The sequence below is a fragment of the Macrobrachium nipponense genome, chromosome 15 (genome assembly GCF_015104395.2).
Source record: "Macrobrachium nipponense isolate FS-2020 chromosome 15, ASM1510439v2, whole genome shotgun sequence".
Lineage (NCBI taxonomy): Eukaryota > Metazoa > Arthropoda > Malacostraca > Decapoda > Palaemonidae > Macrobrachium > Macrobrachium nipponense.
This window is the reverse complement of record NC_087208.1, coordinates 451,521-479,442: the sequence shown is the minus strand read 5'-3', so window position 1 is coordinate 479,442 and position 27,922 is coordinate 451,521. Positions and strand designations below refer to the sequence as shown.

At 34.8% G+C, this 27,922-nt stretch overlaps 1 protein-coding gene across 3 annotated transcripts in view; it reads right to left on the bottom strand.

Moving 5' to 3' along the window:
* LOC135226957 (zinc finger protein 260-like) overlaps nucleotides 1-27,922 on the bottom strand; it is a 554,628-nt gene that overhangs the window by 128,203 nt on the left and 398,503 nt on the right. For all 3 annotated transcript variants that reach the window (XM_064266642.1, XM_064266641.1, XM_064266640.1), the window contains exon 6: nucleotides 3,386-3,486. In XM_064266642.1, coding sequence (XP_064122712.1) covers nucleotides 3,386-3,486 — 101 coding nt within the window. The remainder of the gene's footprint in view (nucleotides 1-3,385; nucleotides 3,487-27,922) is intronic.

Genomic DNA, 27,922 nt, shown 5'->3' with positions numbered 1-27,922 from the left:
ATTGGGGGCAAATATTTATCATCACTAACATCGGGAGTGATGTCCTCGTCACTAGATGACAAACTGCCATCAAAATGAGGACTTGCAAGCAGCTCCTGATCAAGCTCCAACAAGTATTCATCTATGTCCTTTTGTTCGAGGCCTCCCAAATGCCCCTCAGGACACCCCGATGCTTCCTAGGGGTTGTAAAAGGCACATGATGTGGTGCTTGAACACTTTTGGCCAAACGGAACGGTGTTGAGGAGGTAGGTCATCTTGGTTGTTTGGTTCCTCTCCAGCATCCAAGTCCAAAATATGTCTCACATGATCCCTACCGAGAGGCAAAATGCGCCTTCCATGCTCCATTTGACATTCAAACACCTCTATGTACGTCTTGTACCACCAAAAATACTCAAACACTCGCAAAAGTTCGGCAAAACACAATTGCAGCAAAAGGTTGCTCTCGGACGACGCATCGCTGATGCTTGCTGGTGTGAGAAGAAACAGCAGCTTGATCCATGAACTCCCAGCATCCCTCAAGGTGCGTGATTCAAAAGTTTTCACCAAGAAGGCCTATAACTTTTTCTACGAATTTACTACAAAAAAAAAAAAAAAAAAAAAAAAAAAAAAAAAAAAAAAGCGTCGACCTATTATACGTCAATGTCTCCCGTGTGCCAGAGGGGTTTCGGAGTGAGCGCGGAAGCGGAAAAAATATTTTTTTCAAAAAATCACAGCGCACTTAGTTTTCAAGATTAAGAGTTCATTTTTGGATCCTTTTTTTGTCATTGCCTGAAGTTTAGTATGCAACCATCAGAAATGAAAAAAATTATCATTATCATATATAAATAATGTGATATATGATAGCGCAAAAACGAAATTTCATATATAATTGTATTCAAATCGCGCTGTGCGCAAAACGGTTGAAGGTAACAAGTTACTTTTTTTTCGTTGTAATGTACACTAAATTACGATCATTTTGGTATATAACACATTGTAAAACGATAAAAGCAACACAGAGAAAATAATATAACAAAATAATGCATGAATTCGTAATGCGTGGACGTAAACAAATATTTTTTTCAAAAATTCACCATAAATCTAAATATTGTCGTAGAGACTTCCAATTTCTTTCAAAATGAAGACAAATGATTGAATATTACTATACTGTAAGAGTATTAGCTTACAATTGCAGTTTTCGACCATATCTGACAAGTTAAAATTGACCAAATGTCGGATTTTTTTATATATATATTTTTTATATGCAATTATTTCGGAAATAAGAAAAGCTACAACCTTCAAATATTTTTTGTTTTATTCTACATGAAATTGTGCACATTTTCATATATAAAACTCTATGAAATGCCTAATATGAAACGGAGCAAATATTCCGAGAATGGGACGTACACATTTCGGAGATTTTTGGCGGAGAATCCGCGCGCGGAGGGAAGGAAAGATTTTTTTTTAAATTCACCATAAATCTAAATATTTTGCTAGAGACTTCGAATTTGTTTCAAGATGAAGATAAATGACTGAATATTACTAGACTGTAAGAGTTTTAGCTTACAATTGCGTTTTTCGACCATTTCGGTAGAGTCAAAGTTGACCGAACGTGGTTTTTTTTCTATTTATCGTGATTTATATGCAAATATTTCAAAAATGAGAAAAGCTACAACCTTCAATTATTTTTTGTTGTATTCTACATGAAATTGCGCACATATTCATATATAAAACTTTATGTAACGGCTAATTTAAAATGGTGCAAACATTACCACAATCGCACATATGCTTTTTTCGGAAGTTACTGCGCAGACGTAAGGAAAATGTTATTTTTTTCATAAATTCACCATAAATCGCAATATTGTGCTAGAGACTTCCAATTTGTTGCAAAATGAAGATAAGTGCTTGAATAATACTAGAATATAAGCGTTTTAGCTTACAATTGCGTTTTTCGACCATTTCAGTAGAGTCAAAGTTGACCGAAGGTTGAAATTTTGGCAATTATTGTTATTTATATGAAAATATTTCAAAACTGATAAAAGCTACAACCATGGCTTGTTTTTATTTGTATTGTGCATGAAATTGCGCACATTTCCATATATAAAACTTTATATAACGGCTAATTTTAAAATGGTGCAAACATTACCACAATCGCATGTATGATTTTTTTCGGAAGAGTTACCGCACGGACGTAAGGAAAAAGTTTTTTCATAAATTCACCATAAATCGAAATATTGTGCTAGAGACTTCCAATTAGTTGCAAAATTAAGGTAAATGATTGAATATTACTAGAATATAAGCATTTTACCTTACAATTGCGTTTTTCGACCATTTCGGTAGAGTCAAAGTTGACCAAAGGTTGAAATTTTGGCAATTATCGTTATTTATATGAAAATATCTCAAAACTGATAAAAGCTACAATCATGAGTATTTTATTGTTGTATTCTATATAAAAATGCACACATTTTCATATATAATACTTCATGTAACGGCTAATTTACAATGGTACAAAAATTATGTCAAAGTGACGAAATAATTTCCGAGATGTGTCACAGATACTTTTTAGTGCGGCAAGAAAGAAATTCGCGCTTGCGCGCCTGCGTAACGATTGTAAACAAAACAACACCTTGATCCGTGAACTCCCAGCATCCCCCAAGGCGCGTGATTCAAAAGTTTTAAGCTGGTAGGCCTATAAGTATTTTTCCGCGAATTTAAAAAAAAACTTTTGTAAGTCAACGTAAAATACGTCCAGTCGGCACACGGGAGACAAAAAATGTCGACATAAAATACGTCCAGTCGGCGTATGAGGGTTAAGCACCCAACAGCCAATTTTCGTAGACGTAAAATACTTCCAATAGGCGTTTAATTAAGGGTTAATCCCATGAACAAGAAGATTCTAAGAGTATACAGTAAAGCATAACTAAAAGTCACTCTGTCAACACTTGCCCTTGTTCTCTCTCTCCCTCAATTTTCTGCATCGGTTGTTTTTTTTGCTTTCTCTGTCATTGCTGGCTATCCACATTTAATCTACTCTAGAAACTTTCAGAAAATCTTAATCCATTCAGCCTTCAAATACTTATGTGAGAAATCTGAATTAATTTTTCATTATGAATTTTTATACAGTTCATATAAAGCCTTTTGGGTTCTTACCTTAAAAAAAAAAAAAAAAAAAAATTGCTTGGAAACAGCAAACCTCTGCTAAGGATTGACAATTTACTACCCACAAAATGGTCCCTTCTCCCCCAAAATCTAATTTGTTTAAAGTCATGAAGCCCACCTTATGGAGAAAATTTCATTATATTAAAACCCACAGAGATTTTTGATGAATCCTACTAACGTAAAAATTAAACAAAACATTGCCTCTTTGACGAGTATATAAACTGAGTACATGAAATTATTAAGGTCTTACCTTCATAATCATCATGTTGTGCTCTTCGGGAAGTTTCAAGTCTTGAAAGTCCAAGTTCCTTGCCATATTCCTCTCCATACCATACCATAAGTTCTGTTCCCCTAGAATTTAAATGTATTAAGAAAATCATTAACATATATATAATTTGAGTTTACAATAGAGATGCTTTCAAATTAAGTAGAAAATGAATTATTCTAATGACATTAACCTAATACTACACTTAAGATTATCAACAGACCAATGAAATGGAAAAGTGTCGTTCTACAAACAAAACAACGCACGACTAGGTGAACTGGGTTGCACGGAAGCATTGACGGAAGAAGCGAGGGCCATGACATCATAAAAACAACGCAGACTTTCCCATAAATATCAGCCAAGTTAAACCTTTTTATTCATTCGGTGTGTAACTTTGGTGTTCCTCTTACACAGGTTGAGAGATCGGTGTTCCTGGGTGAGTTACGTGACATCCTTAAAATTACTTTTCTTGCATGAATCTATTCTTCATTTGTTGGTTAATCATCCCTGCAAGCCTTTTATCTTTGTTTTTCATGCAAACCCTTCTTTTTCAGAGGTTCTCCTGCAATAAGATATTTTGATAGGGTTGCTAGGAATTGTAGTGATAGGAAGAAACCTAAAACAAAGATGGCCACCGCCTCCACCCAGTAACCCAGTGGTAACATTAGTTAGCACCAGATCAGCAATTGTTCCCTTTCAAGGCCGTGTTAACGGATTTTTGCCTCGGGGTAGAATCTTGGATTTCATCAGTGGATGCTCATTTGAAAGCAAAATGCATCACTTTACCATCCCTACAGCTACAGGAAGCTAAAACCTTCATTGACTGAGCAAAAGGGGATGCGGGATCCTACCTTAGAGGGGTTTCATTTCAGGAGGCAAATACATGGGATAAATTCAAAATTAGGTTACGCTCCGTATATGGCAGCGAGGAGGGCTTGGATGTGGTTTCAGCTTTGAGGAATATTTTTAATTTGGTCTCTATGACTCAGCTTGGTGGACAGGGCAGGACTTATTGCAGACCGTTTGAATGAATATCTGGATAATTTGAATAAATCTACTTGGGTTATGGGGAAGGACATGGCTGTAAAGGATTTTATTACTCACATACTCAACTTTCCTAACAGCTATGTTACCAGAAGACTTGGTACGGTGTTTTGATGAAGAGCTATTACCCGACAGCACAGAATTAGATATCTATACACAAATTAAGAAATATATGTCTAAATGTGCAGACTTAGATCCCTCACTTGTTCAGAGAATGAAAGTAAATCACAGCAAGTAAATGTAGTTAATAGTAACGCAGCAGGGATAACTTGTTTTATTTGTAAAAGATCGGGACACATGATAGCAGATTGTCATACGCGTTATTATTCAATTCATTATAGCTCAAGTCATGCTTACGCTCTATGTTTTTCACACAATCAGCAGCAGGGTAATGCTAAAAACACACAGAACATTGCCAATGATAATAAGAAGAACCCACATTACCACAAAAAGAACAAGTAAATAGTAACTCTGCTCAGAATCAGAAACAAGCAAATCAGGCTTCAAGGAACTTGGTTCCTGGTCCATCTCGTCAAAACAATCAAAGTCAGCAAAATTTTCTGAGTGTCCAAAGCAAAGCAAATACCACGTAATTAACTCCAGTGGGGGAGAGTGATGTTGGGTTGTCTGTATCAACATCCTTCGAATTAAAAAATAAATTTAATCATCTAGACTTACGTGAAACACAGAATTTTCCAATGAATCACACGACCATATCCAAAAAATCAGTGCAGGATCCCGTAGATTTTCATAGAATTCAAGCTGTGATCAGTAATGATGAATTACGCCCTACTTTACACACCGTAAATATAGAATATCAGCCACTTACATTGTTTTTTTTATTCCAGTAGTCCACGTAATATCATGGACTTACGGAATCATCACTTGTTGTTTTCGAACTTCCCTAATGAGAGGTCCGGAGTACGACTTTGAGGCACTGGCAATAACGAACTAAGTGTAGTAGGCGTAACTCAAGTTCAGTACAAGGTGGGTAAGCGCACGCTTACCGACACATTGATAGTTGTACAACACATTGGTATGTATCCAGTTGTAATTGTAGGATATCCATCCATGTGCATTCAAAATATTATATAAGCTCCTGCCAAAAATGGCGTGTTTATCAAAGGAAAATTCTGTAAATCTTCGAACACATTAAAATCCGTTTTGGACAAAAAGAGAGACAGACAATCAAACAGTAACATACACTTAAGAACCAATCACTTGTCTTATGAATCATGACATTGTCCAAGCAACCCAACAGAATTCTCGCACACCCATACTGGCAGCTTGCACTCAATCCTTCGAGCCAAATGCACCCTCAAATATCTGGCCGGGATCTGAAATTTTAATCCTTCCAGACACTCTGAAAATTAACGGACTTTCCGCGACACAAGCATTATACACTGTTGACTCACAGCAACAGGTTAACATTTAAGTCCATAACCATTTGAATACCATTCTAGTAATCCACAAAAATCAACATATCGTGGATATGGAAGTGTATAAATATCGCATTCTTACCGTTGCTGAAATTAATCATGCTCAACCCATTGTTGACGAATCCTCTTACAATCTATCAAAAGTAAAATCAATAAAAACATTCAAGAAGTGGGAATACAGCAGAAATTTTTTTAACTTTTATCTAAATATCACAATATTTTCTCCACTATCGAGGGATCTCTAGGGAAAACGGATGTCATTGAACACCAAATACAGTTAAAAGACAAGCATAAAGTTATTTACATACCTTTGTATTGACTCCCTATGAAATTTCAGAATGAGATTAATGACGAAGTAGATAAGATGTTAGAAGGAGTCATCAGGAAATCGAAAAGCCCTTATAATTTTTCTTTAATTGTCGTACCCAAAAAAGATCAGACTTGGCAAATTTGCGTAGATTTCCGTCACTTAAACAAGGAAACGATTTACAATCGTTTTCTGGTGCCATGTACGACGATATCTTATCCTTGTTAAGACAGAATAGATATTTCACCAGCTTGGACTTGAAGGCTTTCACCAGATACCCTTAGCTAGTGAGAGTACCCCATACACTGCCTTCAGCACAGCCAAGGGACACTATGAATTTTTAGGTATGCCTTTCGGTTTACGTTGTGCCCCAATTACATTCACCAGAATGATTAACTTAGTATTTGGAGATTTATTGGGTGATACCCTTCATGCCTATATGGACGATCTGGTAATCTTTTCTAATACCTTAGAAGAACATTTGGATAAACTAGAGCTTGTGCTACAGAGACTAAGGTAACACAATGTAAGAGTAAAAATATAAAAATGTGAGTTTTTCAAGACAGAGTTAGTCTATTTAGGTTTTACAGTGTCTAGTCAAGGTCTTAAGGTAGTCCACGATAAGGTGTTGGCTATCCATAATTTTCGGTACCTACTAACGTAAAGGGGATACAACAATTTATGAGGGTGTTACTGTTACTATAGGAGGTTTGTGCGCAACTATTCAATCATAACAGCTCCTTTAATGGAACTTACGAAGAAGAGCATAGATTTTATATGGTCTGAAACGAATCAACAAGAGTTCAATACCTTTAAAGAAAAATTGTGCAGTTCACCTATCTTAAAATTCCGTGATTTCATTAAGGAATTCTTTATCGCAACTGACGCCTCAGACCAAGGGGTAGGAGGGGTACTACTTCAGCAATATAATAAAAAGGTTCTTCCCTATAGCTTTTTATTCACGTAAACTGAAGCCCTCTGAAAGCAAATATGCAGTAACAGACAAGGAAGGGCTAGCTAGGTATCGTTAACTCACTAGTGCATTTCAAGTTCATAATCTACGGCTATCCTGTTAAGGTCCTTACTGACCATAATCCCCTCATCGAGTTCTTCAAAGGCTTTAATCACAGTCCCAAAAGAACTCGGTGGCATATGATCATTCAGGACTTGGGAGCAAAGATAGGATACCTACCTGGGAAAGCAAATATCATCGCTGACGCATCATCCTGCAACCCCGCGCCATCATGTACGGAACCATTAGCTGAACAAGAAGATATCGCAACATCCATGCTTATTGTTAAAACAGTATCTGTTAAAACAGTATCTGTTTTAACAATAAGCATGGATGTTGCGATATCTTCTTGTTCAGCTAATGGTTCCGTACATGACTAGAAAATTCACTAATCCAAACGATCGCGCACATTGAAGACCCGGGTTGGAACGCTGAACTGGTACAGACTGAACAAAGGAAAGATCAGCAGTTAAGTAAAATAATAGATGCTTTGAACGGAAATCCTAAAGAAAAAGAATATTTAAAGGATGCGCAGCAGAATTATATAATCAAAGATAATATTCCCAGCAAACACAGATGTATTGGGCCAATTCTGGATTATTGAGGAAATCCAACTATACTAATGGATAATGGAATAATTGAATTGGACCCAATTACCAAAATAATACCGCATTTCCAATGTTGGATAACACTGGATATCCAATTTTCGGTTTGATTATTTCTCTTTTTCCAGTGTTGGATACCCAACTGTGGTTCGATTCATAAACAATACAGTTGGACCTTTTGAAGCGACTTTAAAAAATATATTTGCATATCAGCAAAAAAAAAAAAAAAAAAAAAAAAAAAAAAAAAATCCTCAAGACAATTATTGATAACCATTTAAATATATATATATATATATATATATATATATATATATATATATATATATATATATATATTATATATATATATATATATATATATATATATATATATATATATATATATATATATATATATATATATATATATATTATATATATATATATATATATATATATATATATATATATATATATATATATATATATATATATATATATATATAGTATATATATATATATATATATATATATATATATATATATATATATATATATATATATATATATATATATATATATATATATATATATATAATATATATATATATATATATATATATATATATATAATATATATATATATATATATATATATATATATATATATATATATATATATATATGTGTGTGTGTGTGTGTGTGTGTGTGTGTGTGTGTGTGTGTGTGTGTGTGTATTTCAAATTTGGAAAACAAGCAAATACACCAACAATATGTCAAAATAAAAAACAATGTGCCAAATCGAAATTTTGGATGCCAATCTGGTTTGAAAAGTGCCACATACATATACAATATATGAGGATTTGTGTGTGATACTTCTCAAACATAATTGGTATCCAAAATTTTGATTTGGCATTTTTTTTTTTTACTTAGCATATTTTTGGCACATTTTCTTATGTTTGCCAAATTTGAAATTATGTTAAACCTACTCATTTGAAACATTCCAAGACACTATGAAGAGGAATATACTTTTTGCTTTTATTTGTAGACCTTTTGAAAATAGGAAAGAATTAAAAAAAAAACTATGGCATTACAGAGAGAAAAAACTTTACCAAACACAGGATGAATGAAAAGTAAGCAAGAGAACCGTTTTAAAGACAAATCCCGCCTACTACTACTACTACTACTACTACTACTACTACTACTACTACTACTACTACTACTACTACTACTACACTCGCTGGGTGTACAATTTCAAAACTGTAAAGAACAAAGGTACAGCAAAGCAAACATCATCACTCTCGAAAGTGCAATGCTACTGATCTGTTCTACGAGCACAAAACCATAAAGATCTCCAAGAAGAATAGCTCCCCGCGTAATAGTTATATAGATCTACCGATACCTAACATTAACAAAGGAAGAATAACAACAAGCAAGGGAGGAGCCGTTTCAAAGACAAACACCGCCTACTACTACTACTACACTCACGTGGACTGGCTGAGGTAAAATTTAAAACTATGAAATCGTCCTGTCTCTGAAGAGCACTAATGCTGACTATTTCTGCAAGCGCAAAATCATCACCAAGAAGAATAAACGTGCTTTGGAAGACAATTGTGAGTAGCAAGTGTTTGCATATTAGGTTCATGTGTTTAGCTATGTGGGTTAGGCTATCAAGAGGAAACAAGTACCTAGTATGAATAAGCTAAATTCTTTGAGTAGGACAAAAACCTCGGAATGGTGACTACTACCAATAAGTTGTTATTAGAGCGGGGTCCAGACTCCAGATGCCCCTAAAGCCAGGTCAGGGCACGGAACCCTAAACGAGATTGGATAGGCAAGTTCCGGATAGGTCATGAGTGGCATTCTAGGAAAACTTAGGGTTAGTTCCTGGATCCTAAGTTTTACTCATTATTCAGTTTAACCTTGTTACTTAAAACTGTTTACAGGTATTCTACTTATGGAAAAATCATATCTCAAATATACCCTAGCCTACACTAGGGTAATTGGCACCATCACTACATACCTATAGGGTAGCCTAGCCTACACTACTTTATACATAGGTATACAGCATAATAATTATTAGTTTCAGCATATTTTCTAGGTTCAATGTAGGCTATATGTGCTTATGAAAATTCAGTACGAAGAAATTGAATAAAATTAAAGTGTTGGCCTAGTGTAGACATACGAATACAGTAGCGTAGCCTACAGTATTCTACATTACACTACGGTATAGTAATTATTAATTGATATAAGCCAATTCTGGAGGTTCAGTGCATTCTGACTATGATATATTAGTAGGAAAAAAAATTGGACACAAAACGAGAATCAGTCAGACATTAGTACAATTGAGTGATGTCAGGCCTGCTGATGGCTGCTATATTAATAAAATAAGTTCTACATCACTTCACTGTATCCAATAATATTGTAGGTATTCTTGTATTATTGCATTATAAAATACTAACATATAGGTAGTGGCCAATGTTTTGATTTAGAAATCAGTTGGTGGCCTATACAAGTTTATTTCGCCATATTTAACTCAATTATGAGCAAATTTTCTAGCTTCTAGTTAGCATAAATGAATATCCAGATACTTTACTTATATGAGACAAGGTCATTTTTCGTTAGACAACGTGTTTAAGTTGAAATATGACTTGAATACATTTGTTGTGAACTAAATTATTTTTTTCATGAAAAGATTGCATCAGGGGCATGTTTTTTTGTGTAAAAAAAAAATTACATGATTCCGTTCACTATTTTCACCTTGGTGTTTCAACGTAATACAAGCTTTGCGTTATCTTTTATTGGTCTAAAAAAAAACTGTAAAATGTGTTCTTTCAAGCCCAATAGTTTTGATAAAATGATTTTCTCAATTTTATCTACGGTTGTGTTCGATGGCACAATTTTATCTAAGGTTGTGTTTGATGGCACAAGTTTACAGGAGTTTTATCCTTGTTGCTATTGCATGATAGTCATTAGCAGTATATTTCCTTGCTGAGCTTTGATCTATAGCAAATAAACTTTCTGCATAAAAATATCATTCCTATGCTACATATCATTTATAACATGACTACGGTAATTGCTTACTATTATTCAGTTGTTCATGACTACACATTTACATTTACACAATTATACGTTAATAAAACAATACCTTCATCATTCTCTTTTGCTGTTTTCAGACTTTTTAACTAGAGGACGGGATAAATTTAGGCTATTGTAATTTGGTCTCTCTCGCTCCCTGAGTGTACTCTGCTGCCTGCGTCCATTGCGAGTGAAATTTTAAAATAATTTCAAAATATTGTCGTATCAGTATTAATTGTTAACCCCATCATAAAATCGGATTATCGTATGACAAATTATTGTAACTTGAACACCTACCTGTAGGGTTTTAATCATGTCTATTGTCCTTTTCTGCAACAATATAACCCCCAAAAATTAAAGATGTTTCCAAAATTAGATATAACACAATATTTCTACTTTAATTTTAATCCAACCCCCTTTCATTTCTTTTCTTAATATAACTGAGGCAGGGCAATGCTACTTAGCTTTGACATCCATCGCTTCAGGTATAAGACATTCTTAATTTTGTGGGCTATCCTTATGTATTCCCCCAGTTTTTCTGTTACGATTTCCGTGTCTATATTTATGTCCTGATCTGTTTTTTTTAATTGATTTACACATGAATAAATGTTCGGTGATGTCCTCCTCCACTGCATATATCACAGACCTCGCCTTGAAAGTTTACACAGGAAGCTAGCCTTTAAGTTCAACATATTCAGTCTGGCTTTCATTATGATACATGCGTCCTTTGTTTCCAGTTCCTTAATGTTTTTTTTCCTTTGAAGTTATCTGTGAACCTCAGCTTCTTTATTTCTTTCCTCTTTTGTTTGAAAGTCTTAGATATCTTGATTAATTCTTATCTTTATTTCCTTATTCAGTGCTTTTTTGGCATACCTCATTCATTAATTTCTATATTATATTTGGTACATGTGTTCACCAAGCTTTTTGTCCAACATTTGTCCATAAGGGGCTCTTAATTGCTCTTCTACTATTTCTTTGATTGATCTTTGTTTTGAAAAACCTGCACAATACTGCTCATCCTGATCTCTGCTTGCTCTTTTATTCTGGTTCATAGTCAACTTGTCTCATTTCTTGGTACCTTTTTTGGCATATCTCATTCCATTAATTTCTATAATATATTTGGTACATGTATTTACCAAGCTATTTGTCCAAAATTGTCCATAAAGGGCTCTTGATTGCTCTTCTGCTATTTCTTTGATTGATCTTTTTTTTTTTTTTTTTTTTTTTAAACCTGCACATAATACTGCTCATCTTCATCTCTGCTTGCTTCTGATTCTGTGACTGTATTTACAGTTTCTATACCATATTTGCAGTTCCTCTCTTTGAAACGCATATACATTCTCATCTTTGGTCTACCTAATTTCGTCGTACTATAGTCCTATTCTGGCTAATGACTCTGTGGCTGTATTTACAGTTCCTGTCATATTTACAATATAACCCTCTTTGTAGAACTTATATACTGTCCTTTGGTTTACCTCTTTTTCTGCCCTGACTGTTCTGGGATCTTTTATAAATTCTGCTTTTCCACTTGTGCAGGTTCACAAGTCTCCTTCTTGCACTTTCCTGTCGTAAGTGCAGGTACTCACAAGTCTCTTCCTTTCTTGCACTTTCCTGTCGTAAGCGCAGGGACTCACAAGAGTCTCCTTCTTGCACCTTTCCTGTCGTAAAGAACCTGCACTTTGCTCTTGTTAGCTTATCTTTATCTTTAGGTACACTTTGATTTTCCCATGTTCTTTGCTTTCTTTCCAACCCCTCTGTTAATCGTGGTCCCTGTTTAGGGCTTTGCTATTCAAGCATTGCATGTTGTCAGGGTTAGGTGAGTTACTCTCTAGTCTTGACATTATTTTAGTGTCCTTTCCGTGATTTGTACCTTGTTTGTTTTCCATATTCTTCACTAGGTTTTCATTTAGGGTTTTCAGGTCTTCCATGAAGCTCCAATGATTGCCGACTGTCCTGTTTTCTGCACAATCTCCGTTTCTCCAATTGCTTGCTTTTTCTAATTTTTCTTTGTATGATCTGCAATCTTCTTTGAGTAACTAGTTCTCCAATTGATTTATTCTCCTTTTTTACTTTCTCTGCACTTTTTATTCCATCCAACACCATATTTCCAAAATTCTTGGTGATCTGGGATTTTTCCTCTATCCTTTCTCATAGCAATTTCCTCATCCTGACTTATTGACCCTTTTTTGCTGTACCCTCCATTACATTCTATACAAATACTAGTGTTTTCTTCCTCTTAGCATCTCATGCAATACCTATAAGCTTGTTTTCACAGCAATTTCTCAGTTTCTTCAATTGCTTTTTCTAATTTCTCTGTATGATCTGCAACCAATCTAGGCCTTTTTCCTTTTCTGTCATTTTTATCGACCTCAAGAAATTCTTCATTTGAGGCTTGTTTAGGTCTGTGCAGAACAATTTTTTGCATTATCACACTTGGCTTTCGTCTTCTGGGCCTAGCTGGACCTTGCATTGCCCACATGGGCATGACTTCTTCCTATCACTTGTCGATTCCTTGTGGGTGGATGTAGCTAAAAAATCGTCGTGGTCTAAATCTATTAGCTTACTGTTGTCATGAGGCCTACCTTTTGAACATTCTTTGATGTCTAACAAGAGACGGTCACTCCTCTAGAGTTTGTTTATCTATAGCTTTCTTTTACTTTGGCCTTTTCTGAAGGGTTGACCTGCCTACCCCTGGAATTCATTCTGACTTCAATTTTCATGACCTGTTGTTTTCCACCTTCTGCCATGTTTGTTTCCCTGACCTGGCTGGATGTCTCCACCAACAACACAACTGTACCTTAACTTTCAATCCAGATCTGAATTCTCCCTCTGCTAATTAATTTACATCACACCTCCCACTAGTTGCTTTGCCATTCATAAAATTGGTACCCACTTTCAATTAGGACAACAAGCCAAAAATAAGCTTTTCCCACACCATATCTTGATATTTTTTTGTCTCAGGTCCCCTGTATGTTCAAGAATTGTGAAGCTGGGGATTGTTCATTATGGCAAGTACATGGACCTTGAATCGTCATGCAAAAAGAAAATTTAAGGAATATAGAGAACTTTGCATGGGAAATATAAAAGCTATTGTAGAAAATAATTCACATACACAAGCAACTAGTGGTGAAATTTTTAACAATGATGGATGTGAAAATAATGTCTTCTCCTAGCTTACTAATTGCTTGGCAATCTGTGTGTGTGTAGGGCTATCAACCTTTTTTCTTTTTGCTTATACAGATTTCCAAAGAGTATCTGTTGACAGTTTCCTCAATTTTTCAGTAAATTGAATATTGTAAATCAGATGGTACCTGTGTAACCAATAAAATCAGCTTTTATTTCCTGTGTTGGTGAAGCTATTTATGAAAAGAGATTTGTGCTAACTACATTAATTAACACTTCTGGTTAGATATTGGAAAATATTGATTTCTTTTTCAGTCTTGCGACCTCTTATGGTGGAAGTGATGCAACCTCTTATGCTGGAAGTGATGCGACCTCTTGTGATGACAATGACAAAATTGGAAATTAGGGTGGCAGATCAGCAGAATTCCACTAGAAATAATGATAGGTACCATCGAACATTTGAAAACAAACTCAGCCTGCTGCACCCCACTGGACCTAATTTATCCCTGCTGGACGGATTGCTACCAATACAAAGGTATGTAGACTTTGAGGACTTTGAACAACAGATAAATGGGGACAGTGCCCTTAGAAAGTCACTGGTAAGCTACATGTCAGTTACCGTGATATGCACAATGATGTTTATTACGCTTCAGTACTGAAAACTTTTACTTTGACATTACTAAAGATAAGAAAAGGCCATAGTGCGTAGAATGATTTCATTACTAATGATTATCAAAAACTTTCGTATAACCAGTCTTATTGAATGTTATTTTTAGGTACATCGACTCCAGATTCTTGGGGGAGCAACCGTCAAAGCAGCAGTCAAAACCATGATTGACTTCTGCATGACAAGTGAACTCCAGTATGAGTTCAACTGGGAAGGTCGTCTTGGCTGGAAGACGAAAACAAATACATGCAAGAAAGGGTTTGAGAACTCGACATTGTGTGGAATTATAATAAGTGAGTGCTGTATAATGCTGTTAGGTGTAGGGTATGGCTTTTGCAGTGTGTAAATTGGCACTTTGTAGTACTGCCTATTGCTAGCTTTTAGATGGGGATGCAGATGCAGTGAAGTGCCATGGATGCTGGTAGATAGTCAAAATATAAGTACTGTATGTGAAATCTTCAAAACATGAGTTGCATTTGTATTTCATCCACACATTCAGTAAGGTTTAAAAGTAATGCAAAGTAATCCATTATAAAAGTGCAGTGTAATGTTAAAGCACAGAAACCATAAGTGCCATTATCATTTAGCCTTATCAGGGTGGGGCAATTACAAAATCAAATCCCACAAAGTTAAAAAGAACTTAAATCTTAATTGTTAACCCTTTAAATGAAATCTTAATTGTTAACCCTTTAAATGAATTAATACTTTGACATCAAAACTTCTAAAGTTGGATACTGCCATAGCCTCTGTACCAATGTCTTCCACTGTCTTTTGAGTTCACTTGCTTGAGAGTACACAAAGTTGCACCATTTTTTTCTTGTCCACTTTTACCTTCCTGTATAGGGTTACTTTTCCTACTCGACCCCTTGGGTTCAGAGGTTTATGCTTTTTTAACTTAGATTTTAGCTCAAATTGTAATAATAGTGGTATAAGTAACTGAATATAAAGCCTTTTATATTGTTGGACTATGCGTAGTACTGCAGATATGCAATTTACTAATATTGATTATCCTTTTCAGATATTCTGGTGAACAAGACACAATTATCAACTGATGAAACTGAAGTAGGGAAAACTATGATGATTTATCTAAAAAATGCATGTGACAGATACGTGGGAAGGAAAAGACCAAAAGACTTGCACAGTCAGCAAAGTCAAGATGAGAGTCCCAATTCATCTTAACCTAATTCTGGTGGGATCCGAAGGAATATGATATAGAGCACTTCTGCTGACTGTTGTCAAGGAAATTATAAATATTCATGTAATTTGTTTATCACTCAAATTTATCTTATTATTGTCAGTCTCTTTTTAGATTAGATTTTTATAATATTTAAATGAATAATTTTTATTATATTTAAATGAATAATTTGATGTAGAGAAGTATCATTCTTTTCTGTCTAATGTTTGTTGTGACTTCATGCAAGATGCTACATCCATTTATCTAGTACATACAGTGCTGTACTTAATGAATGGCAGTTTGTGTTCCTGCATTACTTTTTTTTAATTAAATGGATGTACATCTTGCACGAAGTCACAACAAACATTAGACAGAAATCCATGAATATTTATAATTTCCTTGACTACATCATCAGCTAGCTTTTGTAAAATATTGTATATAGAAATCAGATATATTAAACAATTAAGAGAGTTTATGTAGTATGTAGTGAGATATTGAGAATGCAGTATATATATGGTACTAGTTACTGCAACTGTTTTGTTAACCATTTTTTGCCTTCTAATAAAAATTTAATTGTGACTATGTATTTTGATGTTAAACACCAGTATAATGGAATTCATTTTTTTATGTGTTAATGCATTTATTGAAATTATTGTTTACATGACAAATCAATACTCTTTTAAAAATGTTCTGTGATTAAGTATTGTGGCTGTTTCTATTAAATTATTTTCAAAAATAATTTTGTCAATACCTAAATACTTGCCACATCACCCTATACTACTTTATCAAAATAAATTTAGATGAATATTGCAACATACAGATACATAAGGGTCATGGATTCTATTTACAGATATGTAATTATCTGTTCCTAAACATGTATTTATTACATATGTACATCACCCTGTTGTAGCTAAAGTTTGAAAATAAACTATACAATGTTTTATGCATGTAACTATAGTGCTGATAAAAGGTAAAGTAAGGAGATCGAGCTTCTAACATTTCTTCCAGTGGGGTTCGATCACGTGTCTAAGACCACTGAACAAAACTGCCGAAGGAGTCCGTTTTTTCATTGTATAGTTTATTTTCAAACTTTAGATACAGCAGAGTGATGTACATAGATATCACATTTAATTCTTTCATATCATGCATTGGAATTATCTGGCAATCCATAATGAAACATAAATTGGATACTGGTAATCGTACCAGTATCTGCCCAAAATAGGAAAGTTGGAAGTCCAGAGTTGTTCCACTACTGGTCCAACACACGCATTGGCTTGATTATGGATTGCATGTATTGTCCCAACATTCTTACAACACAGTGCCATTAAGGGCCCGGTGTGCAAACGGATAATGGATATAAATTGGACCAATGCTACTGATCATTTGTACCAATGCCCGAAAGTCTGGATCTCCGGCAATGGGTTCAATGTATGACCAATACTTGTGTGTTTTGCTGGGTTCTATGTAGGTTTGTGACGTGGAAAACCCAAAGCACACCACAGGTGACTTAACGACCAGGTAGCAGTACAAATCTCTCTTATACCAATCGTCCTAAACTGGTTGCATTCCAATCCCTTATATGGTCATCCCGGGTTCTCTATCATGTCACAGAAAGCCAAATCACTATTTTACTGGTCTACAATGCTTACAGATATGAAAAACACATAGCCAATTGTCAAATTTGTCATGAAAACAAAGGCCACACTAAGAAACCTGTCAGCCTAGGGGCCTACCCAGTGTCAAATCAACCCTTTGAGAGAGTACACTTAGATTTATTAACAGGGTTTTATGAGTCTGATAAGAGGAAATAAGCACCTCTTAGTGTTAATTGATACCTTGACCAGATACATAGAATTAATAGCACTAAAAACAAAAACCGCAATTGAATGCGCTAGGAAATTCTATGAGTGCTACACCTGTAAACACAGAATTCCAAACATGATAATATCTGACTCTGGTGGAGAATTCAATAATCATTTTCTTAATCCGTTGTGTGAATTTCTTTGCATTAAGAAAATCAATACCATGATTTATCACCCAGTGTCAAATGGATTGGTGGAAAGGGTAAATAGGAAGGTGTTAAATGTCCTACGAGTTACACTTGGGGGAATGGATCCTAATTGGGATATTGCTATCCCCACAGTTTTAAGTACTCTTAATCATTCGTATCACGTATCTATAAAGATGTCGCCACATGAAGCACTTTATGGCACTCCCAATTGGACGCCTTTCCATATCCTTACGCCCATAAATAATTTAACAAACCCCCTAAGGGATGTTATGGACACAAGCGTAAGCAGATATAATATACTCCGTAAGAATCTAGAAGCAGCCCAAATTATAATTAAAAAGAATCATGATAAAACCGCCAAACAAACAAATCCATATGCAGTAGGTGATCGTATCTATATACAAATATGTGCGCAAGGGTTTGAACTTTAAACTAACGCCCAAATTTGAAGGACTGTTCTGCGTTCTAGAAATATTAACGGCAAACAGGCTAAAGGTTCAAAACATAGCACAGCCTACTGACATACATACTGTGACATTGGTTCATGTTTGAAGCTAATGGAAAGGAGAAGAAAGGATAAACGAGAGGAATATGTTTTTACCTATACATATATATATATAACTTACATAAAAAACTAGTATATATAAAACTTGTGTTAAAATATATTTTATCTCTATTGAATAAGAAGTAGCTAATGTAAACATGAGTAATTACATATAATTCACTATTTGCAGGTTTCCAACATGAAGCTTATATTGTTCAGATTGGTACTGTTTGTTCAATCATTTTTCTCGTGTGGGACGAGTTCCAAAACCAGGGATATCCAATTTACTCATGGCTCAATCATTGAAAGAACCAAGGACATATTTATTACAGCGAGCAACATAATTCTTGTAGTTGATTTGCAAGCAATTTTCTTGCCAGAACATGATGTCATTACAGTGGTCCCCCCGTATTCGCGGATTTTTTTCTAAACCATATACATTCGCTTGATTTTCCGTCGAAAATAATCACTGATTAGTGTATTTTGATGTTTATTTTCATGACTAAATGCATTTTTATGATACAAAAATGATTTACTAATTTTCAAATATTATTTTGATTAATACTGTACTAGTAAGTTTAATAAGTTTAAATGATATCACATAATAAAAATAATAATTCTCTCTCTCTCTCTCTCTCTACTACAAAGATTTATGTGTTTTTTGTATGATAAATAAATGATTTACTATTTTCAAATATTGATATTAATGTATACAGCAATAATATCAATTCATTAAAGAAAATAGCATAATGAATTAGTACAATTTTAGGTTGTAAATCTAAAAAATTATGGAAGAATGAAGGAAATTCCAGTCTTCTCTCTCTCTAACTCCAGGTACTAAAACTGTCAGATATATCAAGTTATGTGACAGGAGGGGGAGGAGCTGTTGTGTTGTTGCCACCAAGTGCTCATGTAATTCCCCCCCCCCCCTCTCATTTACTGAGACTCAAGATTTTTTCATAGTACTTGTATGTTTTTAATACTTTCAAATAATAATAATAATAATAATAATAATAATAACTGTAATTACAAAATTCATATTATGTGATATTAGAGAAATACAATACTAATCTATCCATGTCGCTTTTAATTAAGGTTACGGCCCTCTCCTCTCTCTCTCTCTCCTCTCTCGTCTCTCTCTCCTATCTCTCACCTCTCTCTCTCTGCTCTCTCTCTTCATCTCCTCTCTTTCCCTTCTCTCTCTCTCTCTCTTCCCCTTTTGCCACACAAGATATGTGTCATAGTGGTAACTCCCTCCGTCTCTTTCGCTGGAAGAGATATAAGTATTTTCTAAGAGAACAAAGAGATAAACACACACTCTCTCTCTCTTTTACCGAGATGAAAGAATTTTTATGGTACTAGTATGTAAAATTTTTATTGATAATTTCAGTTATATTTAATAATAATAATAATAATAATAATAACAACAATAATAAAACTGTATTTATAAAATTCATAATGGTAGTATTTTAAGAGATGAAAATGACCTTTCCATTTCACTTGTAAGGATAACTCCTCCTTCTTACTGAGATGAGAGAATTTTTATGGTAGATGCATGTGTTTATTATATTTTCAAATACTGTAATAATAATAATAATAGAAGTAGTAATAATACGATAACTAATTTCAAATGAAAATTCTTCCCTTCGTCTTTTTCTGTATCAATTTCCCTACCTTCTCATAACTCCAGTGACGCTCGGAGCTGGGAAAGTAACAATGCCATACAACGGTCAACGAATTTAATGGTTTTTATGCAATCTCTCTCTCTCTCTCTCTTACTGAGATGAGATAATTTATATGGACATGTATGTAATAAGTTTATTATTAATATTTTCCAATAATAATACTATAATATGTATAATAATAATACCATAACTGTAATTACAAAATTCATATGTGAGTATTTTAAATACAATAATCATTCCATTTCACTCTTTTAAATACTGTAAGGACAATCTCTCTCTCTCTCCACAAGATACGTCATGGTGGTAACTCTGTCTCTCTCTCTCTTGGCTGCAGGTGTTATAAGTATGTATGTAAGTATATACCTTTAAGGGTACCAATGTTTAGGATTACTTTGACAAATTATATTAAACCCTTAGAAACGCCACCCCCAACTGGACGTATTTACGTCAACATTTTTTGTCTTTCTGGTGCAGACTGGACGTATTTTACGTCGACATACAAAAGTTTTTTTTAAAAATTCGCGGAAAAATACTTTTAGGCCTACCAGCCGAAAACTCTTGAATCACGCGCCTTGGGGGATGCTGGGAGTTCACGGATCAAGGTGTTGTTTTGTTTACAATCGTTACGCAGGCGCGCAAGCACGAATTTCTTTCTTGCCGCACTAAAAAGTATCTGTGACACATCTCAGAAATTATTTCGTCACTTTGACATAATTTTTTAACCATTTTAAATCAGCCGTTACATGGACTATTATATATGAAAATGTGCGCATTTTTATGTAGAATACAACAAAAAAATACTAATGATTGTAGCTTTTATAAGTTTTGAGATATTTTCATATAAATAACGATAAGTGCCAAAATTTCAACCTTCGGTCAACTTTGACTCTACCGAAATGGTCGAAAAACGCAATTGTAAGCTAAAACTCTTATATTTTAGTAATATTCAATCATTTAAATTAATTTTGCAACTAATTGGAAGTCTCTAGCACAATATTTCGATTTATGGTGAATTTATGAAAAAACTTTTTCCTTACGTCCGCGCGGTAAACTCTTCCGAAAATAATCATACAGCGATTGTGGTAAGTTTGCACCATTTTAAATTAGCCGTTACATAAAGTTTTATATATGAAAACTGTGCGCAATTTCATGCACAATACAACTAAAAACAATCCATGGTTGTAGCTTTTATCAATTTTGAAATATTTTCATATTAAAAAATGATAAGTGACAAATTTTCAACCTTCGGTCAATTTTGACTCTACCGAAATGGTCGAAAAACGCAATTGTAAGCTAAAACGCTTATATTCTAGTAATATTCAAGCATTTACCTTCATTTTGCAACAAATTGGAAGTCTCTAGCAAAATATTTCGATTTATGGTGAATTTATGAAAAAAATAACATTTTCTTTACGTCCGCGCGGTAACTCTTCCGAAAAAATCATACGTTCGATTGTGGTAATGTTTGCACCATTTTAAATTAGCCGTTACATAACGTTTTATATATGAAATGTGCGCAATTTTATGTATAATAACAACAAATAGTTGAAGGTTGTAGCTTTTCTCATTTTCGAAATATTTGCATATAAATCACGATTAATAGAAAAAAAAAACCACGTTCGGTCAAATTTGACTCTACCGAAATGGTCGAAAACGCAATTGTAAGATAAAACTCTTACAGTCTAGTAATATTCAGTCATTTATCTTCATCGTGAAACAAATTCGAAGTCTCTAGCACAATATTTAAATTTATGGTGAATTTTTAAAAAAAACTTCCTTCCTCCGCGCGCGGATTCTCCGCCAAAAATCTCCGAAATGTCGTAATCCCCATTCTCGGAATATTTGCTCCGTTTCATATTAGGCATTTCATAGAGTTTTATATATGAAAATGTGCGCAATTTCATGTAGAATAAAACGAAAATATTTGAAACTTGTAGCTTTTCTTATTTCTGAAATAATTGCATATATATATAAAAAAAATTCGACATTCGGTCAACTTTAACTCGTCAGATATGGTCGAAAACTGCATTTGTAAGCTAATATTCTTACAGTATAGTAATATTCAATCATTTGTCTTCATTTTGAAAGAAATTGGAAGTCTCTAGGACAATATTTAGATTTATGGTGAATTTTTGATATGTGTTTACGTCTGCGCGTTACGAATTCATGCATTATTTTGTGATAATATTTTCTCTGTGTTGCTTTTATCGTTTTACAATTTGTTATATACCAAAATGATCGCAATTTAGTGTACATTACAACGAAAAAAAAAGTAATTTGTTACCTTCAACCGTTTTGCGCACAGCGCGATTTTGAATACAATTATATATGAAATTTCGTTTTTGCGCTATCATATATCGCATTTTTATGTATGATAATGATAAATTTTTTTCATTTCTGATGATTGCATACTAAACTTCAGGCAATGACAAAAATGGGAGCCAAAAATGAACTCTTAATCTTCAAAACTAAGCGCGCTATGATGAAAAAAATATTTTTTCCGCTCCCGCGCTCACTCTGAAACGTCTCCGGCACCCGGGAGACATTTTTTTTTTTACTGCTTCGGCGTTTAAGGGTTAATACAATCTCTAAGATTAATACAGTAATATGATAATAATTTAAGGTAAATTTGATGCAGGATGTTACATAAGGTATACATTTGGTGTATCTATTTCTTCCTTCTTTTATCTCTCTCGCTCTCAGCAAAAGAATTGATAGACAGACAAACATAATTGCTCAGTCCTCTCTTCTCTGGAGAAATATATGTATTTATGGGAGGGGAAAAGTGTTGTCTACAAACGTTCATTTCAATATATTGAAATCATAAGGAGTTATTCTCTCTCTCTCTCTCTCTGCTATTGGCTGTTTATATATGTCTAATGGTAAAATGTTTACGATGACTTTAAAATGATATTAATGATACTAATTCAATGGTATATTTGATGTAGAATAATACTTTAAGTAGACATTTGGTATTTGAACTTTCAAGATAGGCAGATATAGGTATTTTTAGAGGGGAGTTCTAACTATTCGCGTGGGTGTCTGGTACACATCCCCAGTGAATACGGGGGAACACTAATCTTAAAAGCGACTTATCGCAATTTGCTGAGTCACTTAATCAATTACACAGGCGTCATTTCCCTTTTAACCCAGAGAAACCGCTGGCTCAGACTTTGGGTATCACTGAATTGCTGTTTTATGATTTGCAAAACAAGACGGCTGAATCAGAATGCTTAGCCCTCGATCTCCTTATGTGAACCGTCAGACACAACAACTTAGAAAGGCGTAATCCATTTATCTTCGCTGCATTAAATATATTTGGATACATAGCAAGCTTAGGTCTAGGAATTTCCAATTGTCTTAAAATTAACGATCAGAATAAGAGAATTGAATTTTTACATCAACATGAAATAATTTCCTCTGAACTTCAGAGACAATTAGAGTCAATAAATCAGCTTATGACATTGGTGAACGAACATTCCAGTAATAAAAATCAGATCATGGATGTGCAATACTTGCTTGCAACTTTAGCATATTACAGTTCAAAAGGTGGATCATATCCATATGAATATTTCACAATTTATTGAAAAATCCAAAGACTATGTGGAAGCAATCACTCTAGCTACAAAGGGAGTCCTTTCACCACATCTTAACATTAACTTTAGAGCATGTGCGTGAGAAACTTTGTTATACTCCTTTGTTAGAAGCACATAAGATTGAATTTTATTATAGCTTAACCTCAGTAAGTGTGGAAAATTACAGAACCTTGATTAATATCCCCTTCGATTCTTATGATGCATGGAAATTTTACAAAATAGCTCCGTTTCCTACTTATATGTCAAATAACTCTTTACCAGTAATATCAAATCTGTCTGGCTATGTATTAATTTCCCTTAATAAGGAAACTTTTACGGTAGTCAGAGACCTGGACCTGTTTGCTCAATGTTACAATGCTATGGGTAAAAAGGTTTGCATGGCTGACTCCTTTGAATTCCACAATATATCCGAGGGTTCATGAGAGTTAGGCCTAGCCCTTAATGTTCTCTTTCCCACACACACGAACGATGTCTGGATCGACTTTACCCTTTTGTCAAGTATAAGTTCGCTTACAGGCTGAATAACGGGACCTGGCTGAGGTTCGCTGTTGAAGAATTTAAAGTCGCTTGCGCGGATGGATCAGCTGCCTCTTCACGACTGTTCGTCGCTGCAGACGGCTGCAGTGGAGCAACGACCAACTACACCGTTCATGGAATAAGCACCATCATAAGGGAGAGGGCTTATTTTGCTAATTTTTCTTCGAGTAATACCCATATCCCAGCACTCCCTTTACCTTATAATCAAAAGGTAGCCCAGCAGCTGACGCACTTGGCTACCATGGATCATACTTCCCCTGCTTACGACGTCAATGAGGATCGTTTCTACATTTTGTTAGCTGTGACCTTGGTGACGGTGGTGATTCTAGTCATCATGAACGTATTCGCTTGGTGTAGGATGAAGAGAACAAAGATGGCTCATCAACAGAAGGTCAGAGACTGCCCAGACAATAACCCATATGCCCTCCCTTAAGGCATTTAATATCAAAGTCATTTGAAACTCGCCATTTCCTTGACTCAAAGAAGTTGTTTGCAACTGTGAAATGCGCGAAAAGTTGTTTAAGACGCTGGCTAACTGTGTAGTAGAAACCTCCTTGACAAAGCATTCCATATGTAAAAGTATCAGTATCTTAAAAATAATCAGTGCAAACTAATCTATACAATATATCTATCAGCACACCTATTTGAAGCATACAGAAGTTAAACAATGAATCAATATATGTGTGTGTGTACGCACTGGAATTTATATAAAGTGCAAATATCTCAATCACATTTATTTGAATCAGTAATTTGAGTCAATATATATACACGCATGCACGTATATCAGGTAGCACCTATACTCAACCTGTTACCTTGTATCTTATCACATTTTGGTACCATTAATTTTTATTAATATATGATTTTCAACATATAATCTTTGTGTCATGTAACCATCAGATATACGGTTGTATTTTTGTTGAATATGTATCTTCATGACTGGCATTATACAAATGTACCAATATATATCACATATACTCCTTAGTATTTAGAATTTATCATATGCATGTGTCTTGTACGTGGATCTGTATCTGTATACTCCATGTATTTTTTTTTACTTATATTCATTTTACATATGTCTGATTTTTACATATAACCAGTTAAATATAATTTCCTTAATCACTCTGTTGGTAGTTATATGTTTACCATATCTTGTGTACTTATATCTAAAATCACACTATTACGCATCATGTGGTAAGGCAATCTTTCCGACCTGACTACTGACTATTACTTTATGTTTGATTTTGTTTGTGACCGAGCGATAATGTAAGTGCTACATTAAAAATAAGAATATATATAAACATTCTGTAGAGTAATGTGTGTAACAAGGAATCAGGCCATAGGCCTAGGAGGTCATGCAGGAAAGATTGTCCAAAAACCCCAGTGTGTGTGAACACCTGGAATCAGCAGTATCTGTCGGACATAAACATCAACAATGCCTTCTCTGGGAATCAATTTAACTCTCCCACGAGACGACATGGCTTACGTGATTAACCTAGATAAGTATGTTAGTTCATATGTCTGTATATCGAGCAGTGTTTGCTTGCCTATGATTTGTAAACGAATTGTATCGCAGACTTACCCTACCACTCTTAGTTTCAACATCTATTCAGAACCCTTCTCTGCATCTATCCAACGATGTACGCTAGAAGAATATATCTTATTTTTGTACTATGTGTTTCCACGACTTGACCTCTACACAAGAAAGAAGTAATTGAATCGAAACATAAGAGAATATCTTCACAGTCAACGGAGACATACTAAGAATGGATGGGGTTATACCAACCGACGTTTGCTATGCAAACCAAAAGTACAACTTGGTGATTTTTATAAATAACGACAGAGTCACTAACATATATTATGAGCCTGGCCATTTGGGGACTTCCACACCACATGGAACAGCAAGAATGTTACTGCGCAAAAACCAGGCTTCATGCAAGAAAAAATGGTTGAAAACAACAGACTATTATTATTATTGGCATTGTTACTACTAGCTGAAAGACCCAGCTCTGCTTGGGATAATTAAATGACAACTGATAAACTCTCTCACTTTTTCCACCTTTCTCCTACCTAACATGCCCTCTACTCTCTCTCTCTCTCTTCCTCTCACTCCTTTCTCTCCCCAACTATCTGCCTCTTTCCCTCTTTCTTTACACTAATACCAACTCTCTCTCTCTCTCTCACGCACTTTTTCCATCATTCTCCTGCCTAAAACCCACTCAACTCTCTCTCTTCCTCTCCCTCTCGCTCCTTTCTCTTACATTCTCCAACCATCACTGTCTCTTTCCCTCTTTCTTCTCACTAATACCAACTCTCTCTCTTCTCCCAAACACCCACTCTTCTCTGTCTCTTTCTCTCTCCCTAACCTTTCGTCTTTTTTCCTCTTTCTTCTCCCTAACACCCCGTCTACTCTCTCACTTCCTCTCCCTGCCAACCCCCTTCTCAAACTCCACCCTCTTCGATGTCACTGATGTTTACCCTATAGAATTATTTTCCAAATGATAGGTCATGCGTATACATAAATTATGTATGATAAATAAGTAACTAAGTTCTATGGGTATAACCAGCCCAATTTCACGAGCAGAAGCAACTCCATTTCAGGGAATCCCTTCGCAACCCCACCCCCTTCGGAGGGGGGAAGGTAGGATGTAACCCATTATAAACCATCTTAGGAGTCCCCACTATAACTGTGCCAAGTTTCATGCCCATCTGACCAGCCGTTTGGCAATGATTGAATGACGGACGGATGGACACACAAAACGCCCATTATAGTAAGATTTTTATTACCAAAAATAAATGTTCACAGGTTTAGCCAAAAAGGTTTGTTTTATCAAACATCTTGTTTAACAAACAACGAAAAAACCGATACTATAATAAGATCAAATAAATATAAAAAAATTAATTACTCTGTCAATTAACTCTTCGTAAAAGGGTTCTTCAATAATGCCACTTTCGTTGAGCACCCGTTAAGTCCACATCAAGACTATCCCCCTCAACACTTTTCCTCAAGGAAAATATCTGCTGGCATAAAGACTGCTTCATATAAATCAGCCTACACCACTACAGAAAAGATGTTTCCTATCTTTAATAAGGCAAGTTTTTCTAAGGGGTTGAAATTAATGTTGCAGTATGGTGAAGTATGTAAGTAGCAAAGATCCTCAATAGGAGAAACATGGACATCTGCTTCTACAGGTGGCAAGATATAGACAAACAAAAATGAATTGGTGGTGACAAAAATATAACATTTCATGGAAAGGTGGTGTGGCAAGACCAAATAAGGGTACTGGATGAGATAGTGGTGTTGCTGTACCTCAATACATGACCTAAAGCGAAGACAATGGCAGGTGTATAAGAGGATTTTGAGGTAAAAGTTGCTGTTTAGTAACGATCACCCCAGAATATTTTATCACAAAACTGTAGCCAGGGAAACCCATGGAATCTGGTGTATGTGGATGACCTGGTGCTGTCAATAGAATCACATCAAAGGGTCATAACAATGAAGAACACTGGAATGCTGAAAATCAACATAATCAAAATAAGCTTAGGTGACCAGGAAACTGTCCAATGAGTAATATTTAGATGCAAAGGGAAAGGTGAAGAGATGAAACAAAAAATGTTAATTGAATAAAACTGGCAGTGTTACAAGCAACACAAAGGAATGCAAAATAAAAACAAAGTAAGATTTTTGGTTAAAAAAAAAAAAAAAAAAAGAATTGCTATACTA